Source organism: Branchiostoma belcheri, unplaced genomic scaffold, assembly GCF_001625305.1.
Source record: "Branchiostoma belcheri isolate BF01 breed outbred unplaced genomic scaffold, Haploidv18h27 scaffold157, whole genome shotgun sequence".
Lineage (NCBI taxonomy): Eukaryota > Metazoa > Chordata > Leptocardii > Amphioxiformes > Branchiostomatidae > Branchiostoma > Branchiostoma belcheri.
The window spans coordinates 122,757-133,134 of NW_017803013.1; the positions used below are offsets into that span (position 1 = coordinate 122,757).

Sequence of the window (10,378 nt, forward strand, 5' to 3'; positions counted from 1 at the left end):
GTGTTTAGTTAGCAACAAACGTTACACACCTGGCAAGAGATATTGGGTTTGTGCTAATTGCTCTGAAATAAAACTTTTAAGTAAGGGATTAAGAGTGTTTTTCTATCAATCGATCTGACACGGCCACAGTTATGTGGGTACTTTTTGTTTCAAAGTAATGTAGAGGCGTTAGCTGCAGATCACACGCTGTTATCAGTAGTCGATCACTGACTAGAATTTGATTACCTTGTGGTGATAACTCTATGCTATCTCTCTAGTCATTTGTGAGCTTAATTTTTTAACCCCAAGTCTGAAAGCTTTTCCCGTCAAATGACGCTTGTTTGAAACATGAATGAGAATTTGGTTTGTCGTAAACATACAGTGGTCAATGGGCATCAACAGCCAACGTTACTAAATCATTTTGTGTAAACCTTAATTTCTCTGAAGCGGCAAACTCCTTTATCGGACCAACTCCCATAGCATGTTATCTGTCTATTTGATCAATTTCTACTCTTTCCAGCCGCCCATGAAGCCTGGTATACGTAGAGGCTTAGTAGGAAATGTCGTAATCTCGTCCAGTGTCATCTTCCATTAAAACAAAAGAAGTTTGATAGAGAAGGAGAGACGAGTGTCGCAGTTGATTTATACCAGGATGGCTGTGTGGTTGCCCCGGGGAACGGGAGTGCCTGGTAGTTGTGGGTTACCGTCCAGGGCGCGACCGTCACATGACCCACCGTAGATCGTTGGTGGCACACGTCAGTTGGTCGCCTGGGCGGAAAGACGGGCGGTGGTCCAGCAACTTACCACAAAGGTCAAAGTTCGCATGCGGGAATTGGATGAAAGTCCGAGGTTCAGCAGCGTGGGGTTTCAATGCTTTGTTCTTCACCTAGTTTTTATTTTCACCTGGCGGAAGGTGTGGCCAGGTTGCTCCGGTGAGACCGCTTTGTCATCTGAAGCCCCGTCGTCATCCGTTGTGACGTCAGCGGCTAGGTTCGCGGGTCTCGCCAGCCCAAACAAGATGGCGTCGGACGTTAGGAACGTTTCTACGCGCGTACTACAATGTGGGATAGAGGGCGACCTGCCGGAGGTGAGCCTTGCCCTGGTTGAATGTTGATGCCGAAGTGACGGCCGTGTGTCTGTATTGGCCGCATTGTGTTTTATGTGCACAGGAACGGCGTTGCTTCAGCTAACGAGGCGAGCAGATATGCGAGTCCCACCAGTGACCAAGCGACCAATAGTTAGTCCCTTGTGTAAGGAGGCAGATGGTGCTGGATACCGGTACAATGTGCACAGTGTGAATGTCTGGCGTAATCGTGCGGTAAACACTGTTTACTGCTGTTTGGATAACTTACAGTCGTTGTGGTTGTTTTGTGTTGATAAGGCGGGTATGTGTAGCTGTGTTGGCAGCACGGTTTTAGGATCGTGCGGGTTGGACCGGAAGGCCGATTGGATGGGAGGGACCTCTTATCCTGGGAGCGACCCTCCCCCTCCCTGCGTAGCTCTACGTTAGCGCTACCATTAATAACTGAGACACATGTTTTGAAGTATTACTTGCATAGAGCTTTCCACATTGTTATTAGTCTTACTGATGTGCGCTGCTACCGTAGCCTCCAAAGTTAGGGTGCCTATGACCCCGTTTCGTGACCCACTATTATGATTAACTGTGTCAGTGAAAGAGCAAAAACGCCCCCAGTTCCAATCACCCACCGGTGTGCTCTCGCCGTTAGACTGTTCTTTATGTAGCTGACTGGATATTCTGAGCAAGGAAAGAGTGAGTACGTTATCCCACAGTACGACTACGTCAGTAGGAGAAGTGTTTCAGGAATGGAAACTAGAATACATGAATACGTGTGAATGGATTGAACGAAGGAAAGAGAGGGGGAGAAAGGGTTACGTGTCACGTTTTGTGTACAAACGTTTCACACGTGTGGATTTGGATTCTTAAATCCATGTCACCTCACTTAACCTCTATTTGTCCATATGTGGTCAGACTAGACCGTGTGTTAGGGGATTAGCGGTAAACCGGAACCGAAAAAAATGCCCGATCTCTCTTCCCAGTGTGTAACCTTTGCCCCGAGTAGTTCGATCTGTCCAGACTGCTCATTGGTTAGAACGTTAGGAAGGATTTATGTCACTTGTTTTGTTGTACCTGTGTAATTCCCTCTGGTATCGTTATAGTTACGACACTTGGTGGCGTTACCTTGAGCGGGCTAGTTTGCTTTCTTGTGAGGGGTGGTCGTGTTTTCTCGGACATTCTTCACGAAACAGCCTCGTGTAACAATAGTACACAAGTGATCAATAAATCTCTCGGTGTTGTTTAGACTATCAACGGTCTGTTGACCAACGTGGCAAATAGCTATTCTATCGTGTACCTGTGCCATCTGCACGTTCATACACCGTATACATGCATAATAGTGGCGTATTTCGTCCGGTATGCAATAACACGTTTAGTGCGACCGGGAAGCCATGTCACCTATGTTCACAAAACATCGGACATCACATGACGCTAAAAACCTCCCACCATTGGTCACTGGAAACGGTTACACAATTTCCCGCCATGGAAAACAACAACTTTATCATTATGACGTTTTGAAATTAGTCGTATGTTTTAATGTTGGTTACCAACGATCGGCATTTTACTACCATTACCAAGCAGATATTGCGAGCGGCAGTTCGTATTCGTATCACTCATTTTGACCCTCGTCACATCTGCTTTGAGATTGCACCCGTGTATACACGTCAGCAGAGATTTAGACATCGATCGTATATTCGATTCAGTTCATGAATGTGTTAAAATCCGGCGTTCCTAGGGTTGAGAGAACGACAACACAGTACACAGAACATCACTAACGTAATAATGACGACAACCATAGCGGGGGTTGACTTGAGTGGCTGGAATGTCGGCAAATTAGCCCTTCCCCTTGCACGAGCCCTCAGAAGTAAACAGGAAGGATTCTACTGGCGTAGATGCACTTCCTGCCTGGACGGAAGGCGATGTTCTCCAAGCAGATGTCAGGGCGGTGAAACGTTATGTTCTCTGGCTACCCCGTTTTTCTGATAGTCAACTATCATCAGATTAGCTCAGTCAGCCTCCCATGACAAAGGAGTAAGCAACGGGGCGAATAAGAATTATTCTCCAGTCGGAGTTTTGGCGAGAACATCCAAACGTTTTTCTGAGGGGTGCGGGTCGGAAAAGAACGGACGAACAGACAAAATGTTTCCCTCCCAATATCAACTTGGGATCAAGATTTCAAAAAACATCACGTCCCTGTTGACATTCATCCGTAGCAACAGTAGTGCTTCGAGAAGAGAGAGGGCAGTGAAAAAGAATCACAGAGTTATATTGATAGAAAGAGAAGAAAAGACAGGAAAACCCGGAGACACGGAGAAAAACTTGCGTTGTTGACGAACTTGCCGTCGCACACGCCTGTGTTGCTAAAGGCTAGCAGACACAAAGCCAGCAGAACGGTGAACTCTGCTTGAACCCTTTCAGTGGTAGGAGGCAAACCTATAGAAATTAGATTGTAATAGTTTTGGGATCTCTGCCTATAGGTATAACTCTTGATGTGCTGTATGTGCGTCGCTTGAGTTAAGGACACTTTGATTTAAGGGTCGCTTTGGGCAGCAAACCTCTCTTAGACAAGATTACAATCGATGTTTAAAACCCTCTGCCAAGGTGCCACACAACGTTCCGAATCTTTCTGGTGTGTCTAACGGAAGCCATATTTTTAATCGCAGTCCGAAAGACGTTACATAGTTGTGATTGAAGAAACATAATCATATAGACATAGAAACCGATAGTCTAAAGACTGAAGTTTCCGAAGGAGAAGACATTAAAAACACGTGCACGTGGTCAGCAGAGGGTGAACATCTGTTCACTTCTCTCACGGCCAAATTGTTACAATGTGTTCTTTGTTTCCATGTTGCCATTGTCATGGCTAACTGTTTATCTGTTCCACTTTCAGAAACACGACGTCAGCATTGCTATACTAGGGGCAAGAGTACACGAAGAAGGCAGTCGAAACACGGACTTTGACGAGGCCGACGAACTGTTTTTCGGTTCCGCTAGGGAGCTGAGTTCATGCTTTATCGGCAAAATGACTCCAGTCACCGCCGACGAAGGGGACCGAGAAGCGCAGAGGGGTCACGTTTCTCCACGAAGAAGCCCGAGGAACAGCCGAAGCAAGTCCGACAGCGTGGCGAAAATGTCCGAGGTCGCATCTAACGGCGGGAACGCAAACCCTACTGTCAAACGAGCAATGGAAAACGTCACAGGATTGTGCAATGGTCATCGGGATGAGCAACCGAGTAAGGACTTGATGGAGGACGCCAAGATCGGCCTGTCGCCCAAAACAAAAGGCGACCTGAAATTGAACGGTACCAGCCCTCCGTGTGCAAATCAGTGTATGTCACTCATTAAGAGTGCTGGTTCTCCCGCGGAAATTGTCGTCAGTTCGTCCTGTGGGAAGACGTGCCATGTAGCAGACAGTAGTCATGGCAATCGAACACCGTGTTCTAACGGCATCGCGTCGTCCGTTGTGCGCGCCATCTGCTTCGAGGAGACAGATGTCAGACCGGAGGAATGTCAGGATGGCGAAGACATGGCCTTGGTGACGTCCTCGGATGACGTTTCCACGGAAAAATCCGATTTAGAGGAGAGCCCCCAATCGGAAAAGACCCACATTCCAGACCCGGATCGTCGGGAAGGTGAAGCAAATGCATCCGATGTGTCCTACGAAACTGAAAAACAAGAAGGCAGCAACAAAAGAAAGGGGAAGAAAAGGTCGTCTGGGGACGACGCCATTCCAGTAGTTCCACGAAAAAGACGAATGGCGAGTATCACAGCCGAGCTGAAAGTCAATCTCATGTACGAGAAGGACGACTGGAAACCACCAAAGAAAACGAGAAAGGGAAAATCGCTTTCGTCGTCCAGCAGTGATGGGGAGGTCTTCACGACTTCACCCACCGACTCCTCCAAACTGAACACGTTTGGAAATGGTGAAGAAAACGGAGGATTTCCCACCGACCCGGACCAACCTCTGGACTTGTCGATGAAAAAACGTCCAATCGCGGTAGCTAAGAAAGTCAAGTCCAAGACAAAATTGCTGGGCACCACGTCTGGGAAGAAGCAGAAATCTCGTAGCAAGTCGTTCCCACCGCAGAAGGGCGGCGGCAGTGAGAAGGTGTGTGGACACACCAAGCGCATGGCCGCGCTGAACGCCCAGGCAATAATGACTGCTTACAAAACAGCGGACGACGCTTCGCAGACCAAGAAGAACAACCGAGGAAGGTCTAAGAGCGGGGGTGGGTCGGCCAAAAACGGGTACAAAAGGCATCAGCACGCCGCCAACTTCAGACTCCTCTGTGGAGGATTCAACAGGAACCGTACGTCACTTCTGGCGTCATCAGGACTCCCGTCCATGCACGCACGGCCCCCTGGGATGGGTAGCCCCGTTCCCAGCCACCCGCAGACGCTCATGTTGACGGGGCTTGCGAACCTCAGCGCCTCGCAGATCCTCCCCAACGGCGGCATCAGCCCCACAACGACCGAAAGTGCCTTCAGTAAATTCAGCTCTGCCAGGCTACATAATGGTAAGTGGGTTGTGGGAACACAACGTAGGCGGGATAAAATATATAATTGTCGAAGTCCTTTTTGTCTGCAGGTACACGGAATAGTATTGATTTGGTTTGTAGTTGTAAATTCCGACATAATGTATATTTAATTATGATCGCTTGGATGCCAAATGGCGCAGTATATTGTTACCAATGTCTGTTTATGGGCGGTGCCTCCAAACCTTTTTTAATAAAATCGCAGCACGTCCTGTCACTTTTTAACAAGCTTACCACTCCAGGTGCCTGGTGTACTAGTATTTTAGGCGTCTTGTCGAACGTATTGCGGAACCGGCCCCGCACCGCACCATTCAGTTCCACGTGACCACCGCTTATAATTGACTACGTATTCCCTTTGTGTGAAAGACACCCGATAGAATCTAAACGTTCTTACGGATAATTGCGCATAGCTCGGCCTTTTCCATGTAATTTATTATCATGAACATCGTGTCAGGTAATCCGCTCCCAGGCCTGGCTAGTGTTGACTCTCGTTTTGCACGAGAGCGTGACTTCACGTGAACGCCCGAGAGTAGCATGTCCTGAAAAACAACTGGCGTTCAGCTCTTCTGTATGTCATCCTGTTGTAGCGTACAGTACATATTTTGTGATCAGACATCTTTCCTCACGCGGTCACCCTGTTAGGCAGAGTAGTCATGAAAAATGCCCCAAAAGACGATTATGGTGCGCCAGAGAGTAACGTACGAGTTGTATTTGTTATGACCTGAATATATCTGGATGTTATATAGGTGTATGGTACCAGACGGCAGGTCCTTTCCACCAGCCGCTCCACACGGTGTTGTCGGACCAGGTCGGCCCTTCCACCGACAGAAAGTCTGACCCTTTTCCCGCCCTGGACACCGCCCAGACGCACAACCACAAGTTCGTCGCCAGGACCAAACGGAAGAAGTCCACCAACGGATGGAAGTGGCAGGGAGAGCCTTACGAAAAGATGGTGTTTTCGGCGGTAAGGCGATAACCTAATTTGTTGCCATCTCGTATGGCTTATTAAGACCAGCAGAGATAGGCTGGAAAATGGCATACCTGCGCCGGTCAGATAATCCCATGGCTAGTTACAAACACGCGAAATGCCCGCACAGTACATGCCCCTGAGATACATTTACAAACGTTACATTTCTGACGATTGACGTCTCTACAAACGATGTCATACGGTGAAAAGCTTTACTGCGCACCGGCCATTAGCGGACCTTTAATAAAGCCATCCCGCCGTGGGAGTTTCCACGTACGCAAACATCGGCACGTCACTGATTCCTGTTGCCCTAGATTAATACATTGATGCGTACCCAAAGTGCACTGCTGGGAACACACGCATTTTATATCCTTTACGAACAAATAAAGAGAAATCAGCATTTTTTGGTCATTTTAGTATTTCAAAAACCCAAAATGTTACTAATATCAAGCGTAAGTGACTGATTTCAGTGAAAAAAGGTTGAAATTTTTAATGAGAAACCTTATGAAAGTATTCATTGACATGTTTGGAATCTGTTGACATGTTTTTTTTTATAATCCAACATCTAATCACAAGACGTGGTGACGGCACACTCAAGATTTTTCAACTTATATTAATGCCGCCACCAACACAGGGGACAATACAATACTCATTTTCACCTGAGTCTAGTGGGGAAAGTGCCTTTCCAAAGGGCACAAGATCGGTGGCATGTCAGGACTCGAACCCGGGACCTCTTGATTCCGAGTCGTGCACGCTGCCGTTGCGCCACACGACCGCAACGGCAATACGTTCAACCGAAATACGTTCAACATGTTGACATGTTTCGGAGTTAGCGTAGACCTACTTCTTCCCAGCCGTTGTGAATTTCTGGAAGTTGAATTAGTCTAGCTGTAGATGACAAATTCAGCCCTAGCAACGCTAATGTAATGTCAACCGTCACGCATTTGTAGGGAGCGCCACGGAAAACATCGTTATCAATAATCACGACACAGCGCATCTCGTAGATGATTTAACAATGGTTAGTGCTGGTAACAAATGGATAGTCTCACCAGCTGCATGGGCGAGGGAGCACAATATGAATACATGATTTCAACAATTGTACGTGAAAATTGGAACTTCTAAGTACTCATTAAAATAAGAGGACTATCTAGTTATATCGAGGCATGAAAAACACATTTGGGTCACTACGACACGTAGTAATTTGTACTACACACACGTTAACTGTCGTAAAACTGATTAGCAGAGTAAGACGACCAGAAACATGAGAGGTTGAAAAGCAGAGAGGTGTGTGTGTGCCTACGCGGACGGCCCCAGGTGCTGATATCCGCCTCCATCCGTGCGGCGGGTAGTCTGCAATTTGGCCGGGATTACCTAGCCACGGAGAACGGACTTCATGTAATCATAATCCCAGACCCACAGGAGACAGTACGAATGAAGGGCGCACAGGTACATCTATTTTTCCTGCGGAACAATGTTAGAGACGCGTCTTATTACCAGTAGAACCTGACTCGTACAACAATGTGAGGCTGGTGTCTGCTCTGCGGGGAAACCAGAACGCCCCAAATTTAGTAGATATCATGAAATGTGGAAAATGGTTCACCGGTCGAGCGTATTTTGATCACAGATTACTTATTTGTAGCATTTTTTAAATGGTTTGTAAGAGCAGCTCCTTTGTATTGGGTTTATCTCATTTCTTGCCGATCTACATAGTTTGTAATATCATAGTACCTAATACGTATTTACAAAACAACAGAAATACTATGTACAGACCAGCAGCCTTAATTGAGAAATAGTAGGAAACAGATACTAAAAATATTAGGACTATGAAACGCTGCATTTCAAACTTAATCTTTTTTGTCATATTGGATCACCGTAAGCGGTCGATTAAAACCGTGCCATATTGAGCCACTATTCAAACAGTCCCACTCTGAGTCGCAACCCTCATACAATTAAGGTCCGAGAACAATAGAAGACCAGGTAGCCGCTCAGTGAACGGTGTAGGCCTCGTGTTGTAATGGATATGTGGCGTGAACAGCATATGTAAACACACCTAACAAAGTCTGCGCGCTGTGAGGGGTCAAGGTCAGCCGTTGCTTAGTAAAATTCTGCGCGGCGCGAAATCAGACAGCTATTATAGACGGATATAAATCGCTTTGAGACTTCAGAGTTGTCACTCGCCAAGTCCTCCTGGCGCTGACCAGGACCTGACGGTGACCAGTCTGTCCGAGTTATGAGCCGGTCGCGTTTGATCTTGATTCTGAAGTTAAATTGAGACGAATAGTGTAATAAAAAGGGATTTGGGGCGTCGGTTCTGAAGCCGTCGTACGATGTAGGTAGGACGAAATCCAGATAGACCAGTCTGCTAATGTTCCACTTGCACCCACTACACGTAAAAGCATTATGTCAATACGATACAGAAATACTCGTACATGTACTCGGGCAGAATTGAATTTCTGAAAACGCCAGAAAACTCGGACCGCATTACGGATAATTTCACCGGCGGGCGCCAAAACGGAGAAATATGAACAGAGTGAATGATAATGTAATGTAACTCAATAGTCCTGTCACTTAACTCTCATCTTATATAGCACACGCGCGCACTTAGTTATTATAGGCACTTCCTTATAAGCCTTTTATGCCTTAACCGGCGTACCCCCACAAATCTGACAACTCTGTCAAATAACTCAAGAGCCAAGGCTTATCTATTCCTAACAGGCTTAAGTTAGGCCATATAATTTGAGGATTCGTACAGAGCTTGTCTCCTCCCAGACTGTGACGGACACTTGTGTGTAGGAAGTAGAGATGCGGGATTATGTGGGACGGTTATGAACTCTCTCTCGGCGCTGCCGCAGTGTTCATCGACATAGAACCGTGTCAGAACTTGTCATAAAACGGGTAAGCCGTGGTGCAAATCAAAACACGTTTATGGTCTCGCGACACGAAAACAATTACACCACGTGCAGTTCATTGGGCCTGATTTACTACCGTTTGGGAATGGTTGAATGGGAAACTGATAATCGTTCCGACAAGTTGGACACGTTCCAAACAGGCTGGCGGCCTGGCTCTGCACGCTTCCCGGCACAGGACAATCTTACTAATGTATGGCTACAGGTCAGGAAGGAGAAGGCACTAGCAAAATGGTCCCACCAGACGGTAGTCTGATTATAGTGGGTAGACAAAAATATGAAACTTTCAGATAGCCAACGTTCACTGATCCCCACGAGCTACAGGAGATGTAAAATGATAACGGATATGATTAGGATTTACACGGTTTTCATAAGAGACAGTTTGTTCCTTTTTGTGAAGAGTATTTAACCTGTATATTTGCAGGCCCAGGGGAAGCCCGTGCGGCGGCTGTGTTACCGGGGGATGTGTCGGGAGGACGACCTGATACAGGAGAGGGACACGGTCCTGCTCAAGTCCGGACCGCGCAAGAAGGACCTGCCGTTCGTTGCCAAGGTGACGGCGCTGTGGGAGGATCAGGAGGACGGTAAGGCAACCCGGAAACTGTCAGTGGGACACGGCGGACAGTTGGGTGACTTATTACCTTCGCCAAGAAGGTTATGTTTTCAGAGGCGTTCGTGTATGTGTGTGTGTGTGTGTGTGTGTGTAAACACGATAACTTGAGAAGGCTTAAATGGACTGACTTGATATTTGGTAGGTGGGTAGGTCTTGATGAGACCTCAAAATGATTAGATTTTGGGCCCCCTGGCGGCTTGTCATGGTACTGCAGCAGAACTTCCGGTTTTGATATCTCATGATCCAGACATGCTAGGGTGACGAAATTTAGATGGTAGATAGCTCTTGTGCTGGGGATGAAGT

General features: G+C 47.0%; 1 protein-coding gene across 1 annotated transcript in view; it reads left to right on the forward strand.

The window, feature by feature from the left end:
* The first annotated feature begins 475 nt into the window (after positions 1-475).
* Positions 476-10,378, forward strand: part of LOC109465763 — a 21,304-nt gene continuing 11,401 nt past the window's right edge. Inside the window, exons 1-4 of the mRNA XM_019763200.1 lie at positions 476-1,066; positions 3,945-5,571; positions 6,336-6,553; positions 9,887-10,046. Coding sequence (XP_019618759.1) covers positions 803-1,066; positions 3,945-5,571; positions 6,336-6,553; positions 9,887-10,046 — 2,269 coding nt within the window. The 5' untranslated portion in view covers positions 476-802. The remainder of the gene's footprint in view (positions 1,067-3,944; positions 5,572-6,335; positions 6,554-9,886; positions 10,047-10,378) is intronic.